General features: G+C 40.7%; 2 protein-coding genes across 4 annotated transcripts; both read right to left on the reverse strand.

Annotated features, from left to right (window-relative positions):
* Positions 1-1097: 1097 nt before the first annotated feature.
* LOC125292172 (E3 ubiquitin-protein ligase TRIM35-like) lies at positions 1098-1787 on the reverse strand. Its single transcript, XM_048239362.1, has 3 exons — positions 1687-1787; positions 1370-1597; positions 1098-1177 (listed from the first exon to the last, which is right to left on the reverse strand). Exons 1-3 carry the CDS (start codon positions 1762-1764, stop codon positions 1151-1153), a joined length of 333 nt encoding a protein of 110 aa, XP_048095319.1. The 5' UTR covers positions 1765-1787; the 3' UTR covers positions 1098-1150.
* A 987-nt stretch (positions 1788-2774) lies between these two features.
* On the reverse strand, positions 2775-19060 carry LOC125292147 (up-regulator of cell proliferation-like). Of its 3 annotated transcripts, none has more exons than XM_048239332.1 (10): positions 18998-19060; positions 18472-18562; positions 17380-17649; positions 15554-15625; positions 14831-14908; positions 12850-12973; positions 10999-11035; positions 10562-10822; positions 7879-8139; positions 2775-7145 (listed from the first exon to the last, which is right to left on the reverse strand). In XM_048239332.1, exons 2-10 carry the CDS (start codon positions 18501-18503, stop codon positions 3631-3633), a joined length of 4650 nt encoding a protein of 1549 aa, XP_048095289.1. In that variant the 5' UTR covers positions 18504-18562; positions 18998-19060; the 3' UTR covers positions 2775-3630. The 3 variants fall into 3 exon arrangements, with proteins under 3 accessions (XP_048095289.1, XP_048095290.1, XP_048095291.1); XM_048239333.1 differs by having other exon boundaries at positions 18989-19025; XM_048239334.1 differs by lacking the exon at positions 15554-15625.
* Between the last annotated feature and the right edge of the window lie 748 nt (positions 19061-19808).

The following is a 19808-nucleotide window of genomic DNA, read 5'->3' on the forward strand; positions in this document are numbered from 1 at the left end:
ATGGAAACAGTTTCCCAGTGAAAGTGTGTGTAAAGGAATGCAGGTTTGTGTTATTATCAGGGTCATAGAATGAGAGCTCTCCTCTGTCCCAGTCCAGCTGCACTCTGATCCTCTGGGGTTTCTCATTTACTTTAAGGACAGTGACTGGTTGGGATGGGGAGTGTGCCTTGTATCCATGTTTAGAATATCCCATACTCCAGGACCTACAGATGGAATCCTTCCACCTACTCTGACCAGACTCAGTCTGCACTCCCAGGTGCCACTTCCATCTCCAACTTCCACATCCCAGCAGTGGGTCCCTGCGCTAAAGCCCCGACAGTCCACAACACGGGACACACTGCTATAATATCTCTCTGGGTTGTTAGGATGGTGATGCTGGATTCTTTTAAAACTGAATCTCACACTGGTCAGATCCTCAGACAGCATGAGATTTGGGTGTGCAATGTTGGGATCCAGTATCACAGGAGCTACAGAGAGAGAACATGAAAGTTCAGTAAAGCGTTTTCCAGATTATTACATTCTGTTTTTATTCACATTTTACACGTCTCAACTTTTTTTGTTTTGGGGTTGTATAAATAATGTAAACAACGGATGACAACTTGTAAGCATGTAAAAATTAAAGGAAGGCTTGGAAAACATGGAATTGACTGTAATCAATAGGTGAAGAGCAGGAATGAGGAGGCTACTCACAGTACTGAACCACGTCCTGCATCTTCTCCCAGACTCTGAACTTCAAGTTGCCTAGGTGCTTTGCCACATTGATCAGAGCCCCTGAAACCCTCTCTGGATTCTGCAGTGCACACTGGGCTCTGGAATAACATTCAGGGGTCAGTGTTGGTGTAGCCTGGATATTCCAGACCCAAATCCGAAAGATTAAAGGTCTGGCCATGAATAATGTAACAGCCCAACTCGAGGGGCGGCACCAAGCATGCATCTGAAAATCTCACATGCAATTGGATCACACTATACCACCAATGTTTACTGACTGATTCCAGACTTCAACGCACTGGGATAAGCATCATTACTCATTGCCAGAGTGACTCGCTGAGCAAATTCAAATTGTGCTCCCGCGAGAACTCTGGATTTCCAGGGTAAGTGTCGTTGTGGCTTTGGATTCAGAACCAGAAGAGAGAAACAGGAGGCAGATCACTCACCTTTCCAATGTGCTCTTGTAGTTCTGTAAAACAGAGGGTGAAATAAGTTAGGCCACATCACTGTGTGTGTGTGTGTGTGTGAGAGAGAGAGAGAGAGAAAGAGAGAGAGAGAGAAAGAGACAGTATAACATAAACAGTAACTTACTGACCAAAGTAACATCTGAGGATTTAAACATAAACTCCTTTTTTCCCTCATATACCTGACAAGTTCCTTCCTGCAGCAATGACACATCATCAGCTCCCATTTTCTCTACAACTCTGATTGAGTCCGAAAGAGATGAGATCTCTCTGACCATCTGCTCAATCTTCTCCTTCATCATCCGACTCTTCTGACCTTCCTCCTTCCACAGTGCAGATATCCTGGCTGCCTCTTCATCTCGAAGAAACTGGTGAAGCTTCTCAAAGTCTTCCTTGATCTGCTTCTCCGTGTTATTGGACTGAACCTATAATACCACGTCATTGTTTTAATCATGTTGTAAGTATTATGCTGTTTGTTGAACTTTATTTTGAGACATATTAGGCCTACTCTTACCTTAATGTACTCTGCAGTGTGGTCACAACTGAGTTTTACTTGTTCATAGTCTTCAAGTGTATTCTGTAAATCCTTCATTTTGATCCTGAGACCCTCCTGAAATAAAACCATTTAGTGGTTTGTGCAAGTGCTGTTGTTGTGGTGGTGGTGGTGGTGTGTGTATGTGTGTGTGTGTGTGTGTGTGTGTGGTGTGTGTGTGCCTGCATGTGAGATAGAAAGGAAACTTAAACATTAATTGCTGGTCTACAACACTGTTTAGTCCAAAGTCAGTCAATTCAAGGCTGCTTTCTTTGACTTCTGTCCTGTTGGAAAATCTCACAAAGATTCTTCAGATGCAGGTTAAGTGGAGGCCTTTCTTGTGAGGATCTCTTCCTGCAGACCGGACATTCCCTAAACCCTCTGGTTCCCCAGAACTGCTGCAAACACATCTTACAAAAACTGTGACTACATAGCAGAAGAACTGGATCCTTGAAGATTCCATGGCACACAGGACAGGAGAAATCCTCCTCTGAGAAAGAACTGGAAGCCATTTTCCTCAGCTGCAGTTGATGTTCAACCTGGGATGGTTTGAAGTTCTTCCTCTCCCTGTATGTTTCTCTGTTCTACGCTGTTTCAGGTTTTTTTGGCCACTCTAGAGCTCCCCCTAGAGTCGTGATGTATTTATATTTTACTTTGCCATTGTAAATAGTTTGCTTCTCATGGCTTGTTCCCCATGTACACAATAGAAATTATTTTGTTGTGGAGGCGAATGACTAACAACAGGCAAAAACATACCAACCCTAACTGCTTTTAAATCTAACCTTAAAACAACCTTTTTCCGTCTGGCGACTGCTGATACTGAAGTTGGTTTCTTGGAGGATAGTCTTATTGTCTTGGTCTGTAAATACTGCATGCTTGTCTGTGTTATGTTTGTTTTTGTTTTTATAAGCCTTCTTTTCTTTTTCTTTTATTTTCTTTGCTATTTGAAGCAATTTGGTCTTATATGTGCTATAAAAAAACTTACTTATAGTATGTACTTACTTAATGGTGTGTCAAAAATATAAAGTCAAAATGCAAGAAAATAAGCAATGACAACATCATGTCATGACTGAATTGAAAGCTGTTTTTATTCATACAGACAATATTTTTATTTACATAGACAAAACCCATTTACTGCTAAATTAAGTTTTGTTCCAAAGTACATTACAACTCCTTAGTTGGCATAGTAATTTGTGCAATTCACATACACATTCAACCAACAACTACTTGAAAGTGAACAATCAATTACTGAAGAACATTAGGGCAGCTGTGACATGGCAATTTGGTCAAATCAGTCTTATATACTATTTGCCATACAATGATGCAGAAAAGCACTGTGAACAGGTGTTATCATAATCTGAGCAATATTTTAGCAAAATCAGTGCAATAATCAATATGGTGACAGAGACCAGGTGCATTGACAGAGACCAGGTGCATTGTGGCTGCAGGTACATTGTGACAGAGACCAGGTACATTGTGACAGAGACCAGGTGCATTGTGGCTGCAGGTGCATTGTGACAGAGACCAGGTACATTGTGACTGTGACAGAGACCAGGTGCATTGTGACAGAGACCAGGTGCGTTGTGACAGAGACCAGGTGCATTGTGGTTGCAGGTGCATTGTGACAGAGACCAGGTGCATTGTGGCTGCAGGTGCATTTTGTCCTGCCGATGCACTAGTTCTGTACACGGAAAATGTGCTATAAGCAAACTTTTGGAATCCTCATTTCATCTGTTATCTGTAACAAACTGGTGGCTTTTTTTTCAAATATACACAGGAGAAATGTTAAATTCCTAGTGCTGTAGAGGATTCCATACAGTGGCCAATCAACAACAAAGCCTATTCACTGTCAAAACTAAATCACAATCACAAATCACAAGCAAAAACATCACCAACAGAGCAGCCTTCAAGAGCATTTCACTGGGGTTAAACTGAACTGTCTCCTTTCCTGAACTCTTTTTTAAATACCGACAGTAGATTAAATTTGGATCTTTGCAGCTTTTCTAGGTTTCTAGGATCACTCACATCCCTGTTTTGCACCCTCTCAAACTCCCTCACTGCTTGACCACAGACATTTAATTTCAGAGAGACTTCACATTCTTCACTCAGATCATTCATCTTGTCAATCATTCCTAGAAGTTCTCTTATATATGCATCACTGTAGTTCTTGCTGCTCTGTACTTTCCCTGATACATAGGACTCGCATTCTTTAATGACGCCATCACATATACTCTGGAGTTTTTGTGGATTTTGGTTTCTTCCAAGCCACTGTTTTTTCACAGTAAATTTGTCAAGTCCACAATTCTGCAAATTTGTCTCTGAGAGCAGCTTTTTGGTCTGTCCGGACTTTGTCTTGAAATGTGACAGCAACACAGAGAGAACACGCTGACAGACATCTTGCGCTGGTAGGACATCTGGGTATATTTCACCCAAAATGTCCTCCCACGTACTCTCAAATTCTGTGTCAAGACCATCATCCGATAAAACTATCATTTTCTCGCGACAGATTTTCTGCAGTTCTTTAACCTTTCTTCGTATGGTCTGATTCTGGATTTTGTTCATGTCCTTTCCTTCACTGATCATATTTCGTCCCTTCAAAGAGTATTCTATAGAACGTTCTATCTCTCTTCTCAGAAATGTAATATTGCTCTTGAATTCATCTTTGTGTTCTGCCCCCAAAGCACGATAGTCATTCTTTGCAAAGTATTCATCAAGGTGTTTGTTGATATTTGCCTCTTCCTTATCCAAAGCTGTTGCTGCCTCTTGTAATATTTCTGTCACTTGGGATTTTGAGAGAGGTCTACCTTTGGGCATATTGTATTCTATATCAGCATACCATTTCTCCATTGCTGAGCGAAATGACCACTCCCAGTTTTCATACTCTGTATATAGTGTAGTATAAGTTTCAAGTGCAGAACTATTCTTAAAATTAAAAATGAAGTTCTCAAACTTCACCACATTCAATAAATCTTCTGTGCACTTGGTGAATGTTCTTGCATCATTCCTCTCAAAGTCAGATGATGTTTGTAAGGAACCAATTAAGCTCTTTTTGAGTTCAAAGACAGCTTTGCTGTAGCGAGCATTTACTGGGCCCATTGGGGGTGGTCCATGCCAAAATCCAGGAATATAGTAGCTGTCTTTGTCAGGCACAAAGTCCATCACATCTGAGAATTTTATATTGCAATCTTTATTTTCAATTTTAGCTGCTGTCCTGGTCATGTCATTCAGTTCCTCCTCAAGTTTCTTCCGGTCTCTCATGTTGTTGTCATGAAAAGACATGTCTGTCACATTCTGATGCACAAACAGACATTTGGGCTTCTTCAGAACCTCCTTCATCCTAAGAAAGGCATGGACCACAATTTGCAGAATGTCTTTCGTCTCTGTATTGTTTTCCATTGAAACATTGATGAGGGTGATGTCACTGAGCCCTATGACGAGTGTTGCTAGTTCGTTGTCGTGTTTGTAACTTGTGTCCAATGATGCAGGTGATTTTAAGCCCTCTGTGTTGATAATCATGATGAAGTCACACTTGAACTCAAATCTGACTTCATCAGAAACTCTAATTAGCTGCATAAAGGCTCCTCTGGTGCATCTTCCACTGCTGATGTCAAAATGCACTCCAAACAAGGTGTTGAGTAAGGTGGACTTTCCAGAGCCTTGCACCCCTAACACAGTCAATACCTGGATCCTGCTCTTGGTGGTGACCAACTTATGTAGCTGAGTCAGGACCTCTGATATCCATTTCATTGGGATGTTTGATGCATCTCCATCAACTAGCTCAACTGCATATCCATCCAGCAGGACCTGAGCACACAGAGGAGGCAGATGCTGGACTTGTTGTCTGGCCTGGGTATTGTCTGGAAGGGAGCAAGCACACTCATAGAGCTGGCCCAGCTCACGGAAGAAGTGTTCAGGACCTAATGAGCACTTGGGGATTTGGTAACACAACCCTGCAGTTGTTTCCTTGTCTTGTGGTGTTCTGTGACCATATTCATTCCGTTGCTCAGGATTCTGATGACAAACATGTTCCAACTTAATCTTCAGCCACTTAAGGAAGTAGAGGCGCACTGCTTTAGACTGGGATATTCCAGCTGTGAAGTTGGTCATGGCCTCAGAAATATCTGTCTGATATTGCTTCTTTCTGAAATGATATATTTTGCTCTGTAATGAAAGTCTGTACTGCTTTATATTTTGCCCCCTGTCTACATGTTTCATGCTGTACATTTCTTCCTTGGTTTGGCTGATTTCCTGCCACATTTGTCCATGCAAAGGCAACTGATCCTCTTTGAATTGTGCAATATCCTTAACAGTACTACTGATTGCTTCTGCATAATCTCTGCCCTTCACACAGTCTCTGCAGTCCTCATCAACATGAATTCCCGCCTGACGAGCAGAAGCAGTCATGTTCAAAATCTTCATGCGTTTCTTTTCAGTGACTCCACTCACATATAATCGAAGAGTCTTCACAAGCTCTTCATCATTCTGTCTGTTCTTGATGACCACATTTGTCTCCTTGATGTTGAGTTTTCTGCAAATATCCTTAGCACTCTGAGAGCTGGTGACCAGGAACAGTTCTGCTTTGCTGTCTGTGTTGGTCAAAGCGGTGAAGTCACCCTCTAGGTCATCACTGAAGATGAAAATGGCAGCTGAGGTCTGAGACAGGAAATACATCTGCGTCTTGAACAACTTGCCATCTCCTCTCAGATTGGCCATGGCAACAGGCTCTCTGAACAGGTCAATGTTTGTGTTTCCACAGGGCAAATACCAGCTGACTTCAACCAGACCATCTGAGATTCTCCTGGGCACATCACCATACTCCATATCATGGTGAACAAATGTGTCATTGGGCTGATGAAGATAACTGAGTAGCTTGTTAAGAGTCTGAGATTTGGCCAAGCTGCTCTCTCCTAGTCTAACAAAAGACACCATGGGAATGTCCATGTCTACAACCCTGCCCTCTACAAATGCCCTGTCACCTGCTGGAGAGTAAGGTCTGAACTTTTTAACTATGTCTCGCATGGCCCACAGCATCAGAGTGCTCTGCTGTGTGTCACAGTTTGGCAACAGCAAAGGAACAGCAAATTGGCATATAGACATTTTGGAGACCATTTTCTGTCTGAGGAAAGGATCTGCACAGTGGAAAAGAGCAGTAATTAGATCTAGAGGATTTATGGTCTCAAATATAGATTTAGGATCACAGTAGATATGGTCAGTATTATAGACCTCTACATAAATGGGATCTTCTCCAAATATGTTGTGTCTAGGATTAATATTGGCAATCATCAGTTTCCTTAAGAATGTCCATGGCAGTTGTTCCAGACTCTGTGCTGATTTTTCAGACACTGTGTTTCTGTTGATCTCCAGGACAGAGCTGAGTGTGAGCTTTCCTCCTTGAAGATCCTTCAGGCCCAAAATAGACAACACCTCAGCAAGATCATGCACTGGGGATTGAATGAATATCGCATGTTTATATCTTTATTCTACATTACCTGGTTGAGAAATTCTATATCTATACCTATATATAAAAATCTATATCTATACCTATATCTATCTAGATATTCAAGTTTGGACAAATGTACAAATGAAGAGTTTGGTTCCAAAACGCTGTATCTCCATTTTCAAAAACATTAATAAGTCATGATATTTAATTGTGTATTTCAGTAAATATGTGTAAATCTACCCAATTACAGTTCCACTGTAAAACAACATGTAAAAAAAGATTTATGAAAATTCATTGAAATGGAGGATATAGCGTTTTGGAACCAAACTCTTCAAATGTAAACTGAAAGAGAACACAAGACCTCAAGTTTGGAATATAGCCTACAAGGTGTATATTTTTCCGCTGAACCCTATCAGTCAATTCATTCAAAGAATTAGAATGATGTGTCTGTGCCACTGGCTATATAGACAAAATTACAAACTTCTTCTCTTTTTGTCTGAAGTAAAGTTTGTGTGTCAATGTGATGTTTTCTGTTCTCCTTTGGAGAAGCAAGGTTACGCTTGTAACCAGAATGTTCTCTGTCAGAGCACTAAGCACTTTGTAATATGCAGTCACAATTGATAAATGCAAAGGCTACAAGTGTTAAAGATATCAGAGATCATGATTCAATCTATCTACACTGTTAGAGCAAATATTCACAGACAAAAACAATATTTTTTGCTTTATTTTCTTACCAATTTTGAAGGTTCTAGAGATTGTATTGCTTTGATTGCCATTGCTCAATACAGTGGCCACAGATACAGTGTAATCCTTCCCATGTTGTAGGTCAGGGATGGTATAATGGAGAGAGTCTCTGTGAATGGCATTGAGGTGTGTCCCATCTCTGAAGATGTCCAGCAGGTAAGACACCTGGCCCACTCCGTCAGGTTTGGTCCACGTCAGAGATGCACTCGAAACGCCTGCTTCCACTGCTAAATTCTCCGGTGAAGGAACCGCTGCAGAGAAGATCAGATTGAGTTATGAACGATGTTCTTACATAGGAAGGTCTCACCACTCTGCAGCCATCTTGGCAATGTCTCTGGACAGGTACTGTATTAATGGGTATTTGTAATGGGACATGGTTATTTTTTTTTTAAATTATTTACTTTTGATGGGCTCTGTTGGAATCTTTGTCACCACATCAGCTCAGCTATAGGAAGTCCATCTCAAGATCATACATGAAAACATATGTAACAAACATAGTAATAGGCTACAATAATTAGTGTGGTGGCTAAAGCAAGGAACATATAGGGCTGTATTTTGGACACCAGCGCATGGCGTAAAACTCGTTTTCCACCCGCGCAAAGTTTAATTCAGTATTTTGCACGTTTATTTTTTAAACATTGCGCCCAGGGGTGTGGCAATTAACAACCTAGCGAGGGGCCTGGCGCGTTGTCTAAAAATCGCTATTGTACACCACCTAAACCTGGTCAGAAGTCAATGGCGAGTTGTTCATATGCTATTTTAAGAGCGCATGTCAACAGTCATATTGGCAGTTGCACGCACCATCCTTCTATCATTCATGAACCACCAGCGCACGTCCATGCAAAGCATTACAAATTGCACGATTACAATGGTAAACATAATTAGAATAAAGATATTACGAAATACTGTAGGCCTACATCTCATGATGAGTAGTTATTCACCATCATTTGCAAATTGGTAATGACGGTTAAAAGTGATTAGGGGAGAGGCGAGAGACACGTATGGAGCACAGCTGAAGACGCACTATCACAGGATAAATGTTGTTTTTTTCAGTCATTTGAGCAATATTTGGGTAAGTGTTGTTTTTTTCAGCCTATGTTTTCGATGGTAACCCATTGTCAGTCAATAGTGAAAGTAACTGCATATAACTGTGTCTTGTCGTTGACTGACACCTTGGTGAAGTTAGTTTCACTTTGCCAATAAGTTCAAATAATAGACGAGTGCAAATGCGTGAAGGCTATGCTAGGTTTTAGTAAAGCATGGTTTAGTGGAATGACTATTCCATAGGGTCCTCGCAAGCAGCCTCCTTCAAATGCGCCGTTGAATGCCAAAATACCGATGCATTTATTTGACATATCGCGCTTTGCGCCGTTAAAAGGAATGACAGATGTCATTCTCATTGGTTTAAATGATGTTACGCCCCAAACACACCCATATGACTGATTAAAAAACCTAGGAACACCTTGTTGTGCCATACGCTCCACGTTTGATAACGAAACCCCTCCCAATGTGAACTGGACATCCTACTAAATTTGAATCGACTTTTGACGAGTGACGATGCACTTCAGAATGTCATGATAGGGCCCTTAATTCCAATCTTTAAAGGGGTGGTTCAGGATTTTGGACACAGGACCTCATTTCCAATTTAGCAAGTGTGATATTTATCACTGGAGACCGTTTTCAACATGTTTCATCCAGTCCTTCTAGTTGCAGAGTTCGCAGGTGCTAGGCTAGCCCAAGTCAACGGTATGTTTTAGCCTGCCACTAAAAACAGTCTTACCCACTCCACAGTACAACTGAGGCAAATAAATTTTTACGCTAGATTATCAATGTAAATGTCTGTGTTGCTAGAATAGGGTAAAACTACCCTTGCATCGCATTGCAATAGTTATATATCTGTTCCCTGTAGTTGGTAGTAGGCATGCTATAATATAATATAATATAAGCTACGGCAGCGGCTAGTCCAACCAATCTAAGGTGTGTATAAAACCATGGAGTGGACATTACCTAAGTTCACAGGCCCATGATTTTGCATTGGTCATGTGCACTTTCAGACTTATTAATAGAATAGGGTGTGCTTTCGTTAATACATTGATTGACAATAAAACAATAGTTATGGAGTGGAAATTATGTGAGTTCACAGGCCCATTATTTTGCACTGATTTGATGCACTTTAAGACTTATTTAGAGAATGGGTGTACGTATACTTTTGTTCATACGTTGTTGTCTGACAAAAACCTAGCCTGGCTAGCTCCACCACTTCTCAATGAGACGTGGTCTGGGAACCAAACGTTAATTTTCTCGTATTTGAAAAAAATGCCCAGATCCGTTTATTGGGTGCCACGGATGTCTATCAAATGTGTCTGTGCATAGCTCATCATTGTCTTGCTTTCCCCCTTGTTCTGGGATTGGTCCCCTATCTCAGGCGAAAATTTGCTCCATGGTCTCCAGGCTGCCTTAGCAGCGTGAATCAAATCGCGCGCAAGGCAGCATGGGAACACCCAGGCTAACAAAAACCCTCCATACACAAATCATGGGATTGTGCATGTACATATATCTGCGGCAAGTTGCACATAAAGATACATGTGGCCCACAGAATAGCATTACACAGATGCAATATAATGTGACATGTAAATGTGATGTTAACACTTTGCTCAGATGACTCTACGTTACCCGTGTCTATACATCCAGTTGCATATGGCTTCTGATCACCATCTTCACTGATGGTGGCAACATTAAAGATGTACTTCTCTCCTGGAAGAAGATCTGTCACTTCCATCCCTGGACGCGTCACCACTAGGTTGCGCTGTTCTTGGCCTCGTGTCCATGTGACTTTGAACCTGTGACGACCACTAGTGTCTTTTGTTGGTGGCCAGCTCAAAGATACAGTGTCTGACCTCACTGAGGTGAACTGAATCTGTTTAATGGAAAGACCTGAGAATGTAAAAGATACAGGATTGTTTAGCATTCGAGGTAACAATTACTGTACTAACATGAAACAGTTGAACAAATGGATGCTGCAGACTTTTGCACCATTTTGTAATATTAGATCAAGTGAAAAAAGGTCCATCTGGATCCTGATCAGTTGCTGGAAGAGGCAGGTACAGTACCTTGTTGGATTGTTGTATTGTAGTCTGACCCTTGAGTCTGCAAAAGAAAGATCAATACAGTCAACTGTATCCATCAGCAGACGTGAGTGAAATTAACTTTATGGAACCCTTAGAAAGGAAACTGAACAGTGAGGGGAGACATACAGCAATACAAATAAATATTGTATTAGAGAATGACACTTGAGTCATGACATGACAATATTAGTCCAATTGGTCAAAAAAATGTCTGGATATTGATGAGGTACTCACAGACGGAACGGAACAGGACGGAACAAACCACTGTAGCAGAGATTGGTATGCTTCCATGAATTCCCCCCTAAAGTATGGTTTAATCTGCCCAACCTCTTATGTGACAGCCCCGCATCCCATCCATGTGAGAAACATGGCCAGTATGTTCTGACGTTGACTTATGAAATTAATGAAGGCATATTTAAGTACTGCCAAATATGTAATTCGATACTGCACAGCGAGGTCTATTTGGAGCCAAAGGATGGAGCAATTATAACTGTATCATTACTGACCAAATTACTGACCACATAACATTTTTATTTTATTTCAGAGGCTGCTAGTTATATTCATATGAAAGCTGATTTACATAAGTTCTTTGGCAAAAGTTATCACATGTTCAGGGCACCACATCCGGCTCAATGTGCCAACGACGACCTAGGTTCGAGTCCGACCCAGGTCATTTCCCAACGCCACCCTAACTTGCTTTCTGTCAGTCTCGTTTTTGGGTCGTTTGGTGGGTGCTTCGTCTCCCCCTAGTGCTTCTCCGCGGAAAAAACGAATATGAAACTTTCCTGTCCTGGACCGAAGAAATCCGGATGTGACTCGGTGGAAGGCCTCGAAAATGTAATCAGATTGTAGTTTCTAAGAAGACTGCAAAACGGACTCCGACTTGGCTTTGTTGCTGTTGAAATTGTAAGTAGCCTACCCTTGGGTGAACTTTGTTTTTGTAATGTGGTTTGATAGTCTCTTGAACAATGTGTTTGCTCGACCATTTTATTGTGAGCCCTGTATGTGTTTAGCTTGGTTTCTTGGTGGCTAGGTCGCTAGCTAGTGGGGGTTTAGCGTAGCAGTCACTTGCTACCGAAGCTGCAGGGGGAGCTATGTTGTGAAAAATGCAAGCCCAAATCAGGCGAAAACCCAGAAACAGCGAAGGAATAACCAGACTTGCATAGGGCTTCTTTAATGGCATAAAGCCCCGAAAAATACTTACATGTTATATCACATGTTCAGTGTCATAGAGTTCAACCGGAAAGTTTTCAGACACATATGTTTTCCACATTTTGTTTTGTTTCAGACTCATCTTAAAATGGATTCAATTATTTTTTTTCCTCATCAATCTGCACACAATACCCCAACACTCAACAAAATGGGGGCAGCTGTGTCCTACTGGTTAGCACTTTGGACTTGTAACCAGAGGGTTGCCGGTCCGAACCCCGACCCAAACCCTTGAGCAAGCCACCTAACCCCTCACTGCTCCCCGAGCGCCACTGTTGTAGCAGGCAGCTCACTGCGCCGGGATTGGTGTGTGCTTCACCTCACTGTGTGTTCACTGTGTGCTGAGTGTGTTTCACTAATTCACGGATTGGGATAAATGCAGAGACCAAATTTCTCTCACGGGATCAAAAGAGTATATATACTTATACTAGGTATTTGTGATAAGGTCCCAACTTAAACACACTATCATTAACATGTTTGTTTGGAGAAATCATGACATCCCATGACATCATATTATATCACAGTGTAACATACATAATGTAAATATTTATAGGTCATATTTCTGTGGAATACAATTAACTGACCATATCTCATTGAGTTACTAGACTACAAAACAACATATAGTACCAGGTTCTGTAGCTGGTGTCCAACCATGTTGGTGTGATGTTTGCTGCAGGACTGACAGAACCGGTCATCACAGGTTATGCACTTTATCACGGCTCTGCCTCTGGGACAGACATCACATGGAGAACTACAAGAAAGCAATCACATTGTTGTCAATAGGTAATCATAGAGAACAGCACTAATTTACTCTGTGTAAATACGTGAAAGTTTAATATGGCTTAATGTTTTGAAGGAGATAATAGTTCATGCGTGTGTAAGGATAAGGTTATAATAAATGTAACACTGGTACATGACTTAGTCTCGACTAGTCCTGGTCTTAGAATTGTCTTCTAATCGGCAATGCATGAGGACTTATGCTGCATTCACATGCTATCGATATGATTAATGGTTAGTAAGAATTAATAAGAATTATGATAAATACGAGTTCTTGACGTACAAAATGCACATGAACACCCCCTCACGTCATAATTTCAAATGGGAAATTGGGAGATAATTTTCATATAAGTTCCCGAGATGAGATGACCTTTGACATGGTGCAGTGTAATGCAGTATTCGTCATTCAGTGCAGTTACATGTGCAAAACAATCCGAGTAAAGCACCAATTGGAGTATTATCAGAATTTGGAATGCTCCAGTTTACATGCTAAGGGGGAAATTCTCCCATTTGCACATAAAAAAATTGTGCGTAAGCTTTTTTTACGCGCTTCAGTTATGCACTTTTCAGTTACGCATATTCTCCCATTCCCGCTTCTGTCACACCCACAGCGCGCAAGTTCGAAATCAAGGTGATCTTATGAAAGAGGCATGATTTATTTAAAATAGAACCAGACTGATCCACCACCTCGTTAATTTAGGTTGATATGAAAACGTGGAACGTGGACTTTCTCATTGACCTTCTGAATGCCATTTCCAGAAAGAACTAATTAACGTTAACTAATTAACGTTAATTTATAACGTTCTGTGTGTAACATATATGTATTTAGAGCTAGACCTACTGCCAACATGAGCAGTATGCTGTTTCACCTTGTAGTGGTGCTCAACTTTAATACAGCCCTCGGGAGCGTGTAGCTGGAAAGGTGCTAAGCCAGTGGCAGAATGCGCGCAAGAGTTGTATACATAAGAAACCCCCAGATTTTGGGGTTGTTCCTCCCAAAACGCTTCTAGCGTTTCACTATGAGCCAGAGTTTCATGAACTGGTTTATTGTCACGAAGCACACAATGCAGCATATAACACAGTGGGCTGTGTCAGGCCCAGAACCGAAAGAGAGAGAACTTTCTCGAACAGTAGCCTATATTCCCCGGGGGTCCCGCCCCCCTCTCGCCAGGCTGCCAACCATGAGCGTGCCCGGGGTTATGCATAGCGCGGGCACTCCCTGATTGACAGCCGGTCGCTACACGCTTAACTCCCTCCATCGCACGTAAATGACAGATTTAAGTGAAGGGGAGAATTTGCGGAGACTGAAATGCGTAGTTACACACTTTTTTTTTTACTTACGCACCATTGCGCACCCTTACGCACATGGGAGAATTGAATTCCCCCCTAAGTGAACAAGTAAGGATGAACCATGTGTCTGCCATATTTCTTTTCGCTCCAACAACAAAAGCACTTGAACATAACGCACTCGTAGTTCCGAATTCAGAAATGGGATGTATCATCTTCCCGATAGCACATGAAAGGGGTATTACAATTCTATCACATGCACAGCTCATAAGGGGTGGCCACACTAATATTGCAGTAATATGCACAGTAAGCAGGGTGTAAGGGATGGGATTTGGTGGGAAGAGGCAGCACAGCGGAGCAGCCTCAAGCAGAGGGCCTCGACAATCTGATGAATGGACTAGAACAGCATCTGGCAGGAGTGCATAACACAGAAGCTATAGCACAGGATCAAGTACTAACTAAAACCATGGTCTGTAAATGTTAGAGCAATAATATACTAAATAAAAGAAAATAAATTGAATTGAATATGTTTTGTGTAGCCTACCCATACTCAGATGAGCTTTCGCTAATTCCTGAATCCGTTGTGGCAGAATAATAGCCCGGTAAATTAGAATGATCCTGCCTTGAAAGATGAACACAAAGATGAATACAAAATAAACAACAAGAAACAATATCATTTTAAAAGATATATCGTGTGAAGTTTCTTGTCTCATTTTTTTGCAAGTAGTCATATAATAATCGGGATAGTTAATAATTTGCTATTAAGGTTACCATTACAAGGATGAGTCGACCAATAAGCAGGAGAAACACATGATGACTTACATTTCTATCACAATGATGACTAACATTTTTATCATATCATATTGCCGTTCATAAGGGGGCACACACTAAGAATAAATGATGCAGCATAAGCAGGGTGGAAGAGATGGAAGAGACTGTCCGGGGGGCAACAGAGCAGCTATGGCAGCAATGCACAGCAGTCCAGCAGAAACTGGCAACCAAAGATTCTAGAGCTCTGTTCTAGAATCTTTGCCGGCAACAAAGCAGCAACAAAGACGCAGAGCAATGCGGTAGGAAGGGGCAGCACAGCAGATAAGGAGTCCGCCTCAAGCAGAGGGCACTGCAAGCAGATCTGGTGAATGGACTCAATCTGGCAGGAATGCACAGCCCAGAGTCTATAAAACACCTTCTTATATTCATATGTCAGGGCAATAAACATACTAGATAAAAAAATGAATTGAATTGAATATGTTTTGTGTGCCCATACTCAGATAAGCATTCATTGGTTCCTGAATTCGGTGTGGCAGAATCATAGACTGGTAAATTAGGACAAGCTTGCCTTGAAAGAAAAGAGGAATACAAAAATGAACAAAAATTACAAATATACAGCATACAGCACAGAAACAACATCTTTTAAAGGCGTAGTGAGCAATTACAAATATACAGCACACAGCACAGAAACAACACCTTTTAAAGGCGTAGTGAGCAATTATACTCGATTTCAAGCCCATGACAGTTTTGGTCACATTCAGCAATCATCTCTTCACGACGGCTAGCTGCCCATTCCGTGAGTACACTGTAAAAAACTCGGTCTCTGTAGGTAGCCCAGGCTCTGAATAGGTGGCCACCTATCCCCAAAACAAAAACAAAACCCTGCATGGAGTTTCTCTGAGAACACTGAAGGGAGGGGTGAGTTACCTTCTGTTTCGTTTGGTCCTTGATTAAAATATGATGTACGTTGTTTTGGAGAAAAGCGTCTGATAATAAATTTAGCAGTACATAGCTGCAATTTTTAGTCATGAAATGCAAAAATCATGTAGTCATTTTGACTGTTTCATTTAAGGAGAAATGAGGTCATATTCTTATGGGATGTAACATATAGGATTATTAAATGAAGGAACAGGACAGTCATCGGGGCTCGAGCAGTAGTGAAACATGTCTGCGGCAGCAGCCCTGAAGTACAGACTTTCACAAAATTTAGCATGCCTCCAAAGAATTATTGAAATCTTTACCTTTGAACCTTTTATCTCAAGATATTGGCACAGATGTCAATTTACTGCTGAATTGATGGTGGCCATTTTGTTTGGTGAACCACAACAAACTTAGAGAAGTGAGCAAATATATAATCTAACTATTACATTTACTGTAATGTTAAATTAAAATGATCTATTTTATTTACAGCGCTGAGCAAATATATACTAGATATGTCCTTTCATAGTAATTCAAACATTTCACTGAACTATACTTTCAAGCATATACAACGCATGTGCTTTAACAAAAATATGTAAATATGTAAATATAAAAAACACATATTTCTGTGTTCTCCCTTTGAGTATACCATATTACACCACCGTTTCCCATGTCCAACATGTCCATCAACACACCCCTGTGAGTTGATACAGTCCCTCCCTCTTAGTTCTCTTTTGCCCGATCAACATGCCTCTGATCCTCTGGACCCTGCTTTTACCAATGTAAGTACTGGGGCCTGTGCCAAAGACTGTTACGTCTGTATCTCTGTAATTGTTTATCTTTATCTTTTTTTAATTATTGAATATTTATTTTGCCTTCTAAGTCCTTAATACAGACCAGTCCCTCTCCTAACGTTTGTGGCAAAGACTCAAGTGAAAACAGATAACTGATTACAGGGATACCCCAGATACCAATGAGCTGGAAGCTTTTGTAGTTGAGAAATGGGATACATTTGGGCAATTCCATGGAAAATTATGTTTTTTGTAACATCCATAACGCCAATAAAATGTGATGGTATGGTATGGTGTGAATGACATTACATTCATTACATTACATTACATTACATGAAATTTGAGCATTTGCTATTTTTGGCTGAAGAATGTACATGAGAAAAAATGCACAAAAAATGAATGTTATCATTCACATCATACAAATGCCAAGGCATTTCGCTGGCGTTATGGATGTGACAAAAAGTCAATTTTCCGTGGAATTGCCCATTTACTGTGTTGTCATGAGGTGTAATGGCCTTTAGAGCATAATATTTCTTCTAGACTGGTCCATAGAGAGAGATGTATCCCATATTGATAATGCATTCTCAGTTTTAGCTATGCCAGCTACACTTACCAGTCAGAGGTCTTTGACTGCGCCTCTAGCTGAGCTTTTTTGACAGAAACAGCCTTTTCCCCTCGGTGTGGTTGTTTTTGCAGATCTTGTGCTGCTGGGCCCCGTTGCTGGTTTCTTTGTGGATTGGCCAGGTCATGTAATCTGTGACTTTCTTCTACTGCTTTGTGCTGCCTGGCATGGAACATGCAGTGCAAGGTTCTGCAGGTGAGACAGGTGGTGACCACTCTCTCGTCACATCCGTCATTGTCACATACCGGCTCTGCAGAATGACTGAAAGACAAACAAACAAACAAAAAAATGGAAGTCTGTCTGTGTGAATAACTATTGTGACGTGGCCGTGGGTACTAAAACATTACTCTCAGAATGCTGACTGGCTCTCATTTATTGACCGCAGATGAAGAGACAGGTATTTTCAATAACGACGCTGCTGTGGTACAGCCCTTATATGTGTGGGCACATAGAAAGGTGGCACACAGGTGGCATGGGGCAGGTTATTCAGCCCGGGAGAAAGCACAAGTACAGAATAATAGCACAGTGACCAGTTAGTGGTAATACATCAATTATAGTACTAAGGACTTAGCATGATGTGAAGTACAGCAGGACTCAAACACTTAACTGAGAGCCTTACATTGCCCTTCACATACAGTGCATATAAAAAGTCTTCAGCCCCATGCTAAAGTTGCCTAAAAAGAGGAATAAAAAATCATCTTTTGGAAATGGATCTTAATACCTTAATTTAAAAAAAATGGGGGAAAATCCAACCTTTAAGGACACCAATTTTCTTTGTGAATGAACACATAGGATGCTGGGATTAAAACATACTGCAGCATTGCAGTGCCACAGTACAGTATCTTGCATCAGTGCCTGACCTCTGCAAATAAGACCAGGACATATACATGTGCCAACATGATAGGCATTATCAGGATCATGGGACACACATTTTTCAAAATCTTGCTGGCAGAAATAATAGCTATATGGGATGCATTGTAAGAAACTAAATGGTACACAAAGTTAATGTCATGTGAGGCACAACAGCCGAATTAAAACTTTCCAGACACATTCATGCTTATAGTGTTGAAGTGGGTCGTTTACCTCTGCACTTTCTGTGCTTGTCCTTCACTCATGACCTCCTCCACTCCCTCCCCCTCACATCAAATGAAATAAGTCCAAAGGTGATGACAATCTGGAGGAACAAAATTCTACTCAGACGCTGGCAAAGACTACACTTTCTAAACCAACCAGTTTTTGGTGGAATTTGAATTTGAATAATGAATAAAAGATTATATAATGTTCAGTCTATAGATTATGATTCTGTTGTCTTTGTACATGTACTTTACACAATGACAATAAAGTTGAATCTAATCTAAGATAATCATTTTTTTGACTGAACTGACTGAATTAATACTTCCTTTGGAATATTGTGAAAGCATGAATTAAATACTTTGTACATTTGAATCACATACACGTTGATGTGCCATTATGGCCTTTGAATAAAGTCAACTACAGAGTTGGTAAAAGTAAAGTAATGACAAACAAATCATCAGTATGTCTTCAACATAAGTCCTAAGATATGACGATAAAGTAAATGTAGAACACTCAAAAAGCTTACTTTACATACCAGTCGATCACAAGGAACACAAATAAAAAAATAACCACTCATAGAATGGCCCACAAACCACAGACTCAAGTCTGAGTAGTAAAAACAGATTAATCTTTAGCCTTCTAGCCTTATCTGCTGCGATATCACTCCCTCCCACACTGTTGTAAACTTCATCTGAAGCATCGTCAGATGACTGCACAAATCAAATCAAAAGGCCATTATAATTCACATTTCCAGTTGCAACCCACATTGTGATCTTCATACAGATGTGATGAGATAAGCAAAAGTTACATTTTTCAATTAATGCAATTTAACCATTATATTTAATGCTTCTATTGTATCGATTTAATTTACAGCACAGTTCAAATAAATATCCTTCCATCTATCTATTAATGACAGGAACATGTATGTGTGTGTGTGTGTGTGTTGTATGTTGTTAAATTGATTTTACAACAACATGCCATCCCGTATGGATAGGCCTGTACAGTGGCTATTCAAAACGGCGTAAAAATTATGTGTTCATAAACTGATACTTCAAATAGCTTACTTTGAACTGTCTTTGGACTTTGACTAAACAAAAGTCAATTCCGACTGCCGAATTTAAAAATGTTTTCAGAATGCCACATACGAAAAGTATGCAGTTACAGACAGAGTGGCAGAGTGTGATGTCACTTAGGCTATACCAGAGACTGTTTTTGAAATCACATGGTGCAAATTTCATATGACCATGCATCATTCCACAAAATGGTGTTTGTCTTCTCATCAAGTTATTAAATTAGGCTAAACATATAGCCTTAACTCAAAACAGTTGATAGGCCTACTGTTAGGT

The sequence above is a fragment of the Alosa alosa genome, chromosome 3 (assembly GCF_017589495.1).
Source record: "Alosa alosa isolate M-15738 ecotype Scorff River chromosome 3, AALO_Geno_1.1, whole genome shotgun sequence".
Taxonomy (NCBI): Eukaryota; Metazoa; Chordata; class Actinopteri; order Clupeiformes; family Clupeidae; genus Alosa; species Alosa alosa.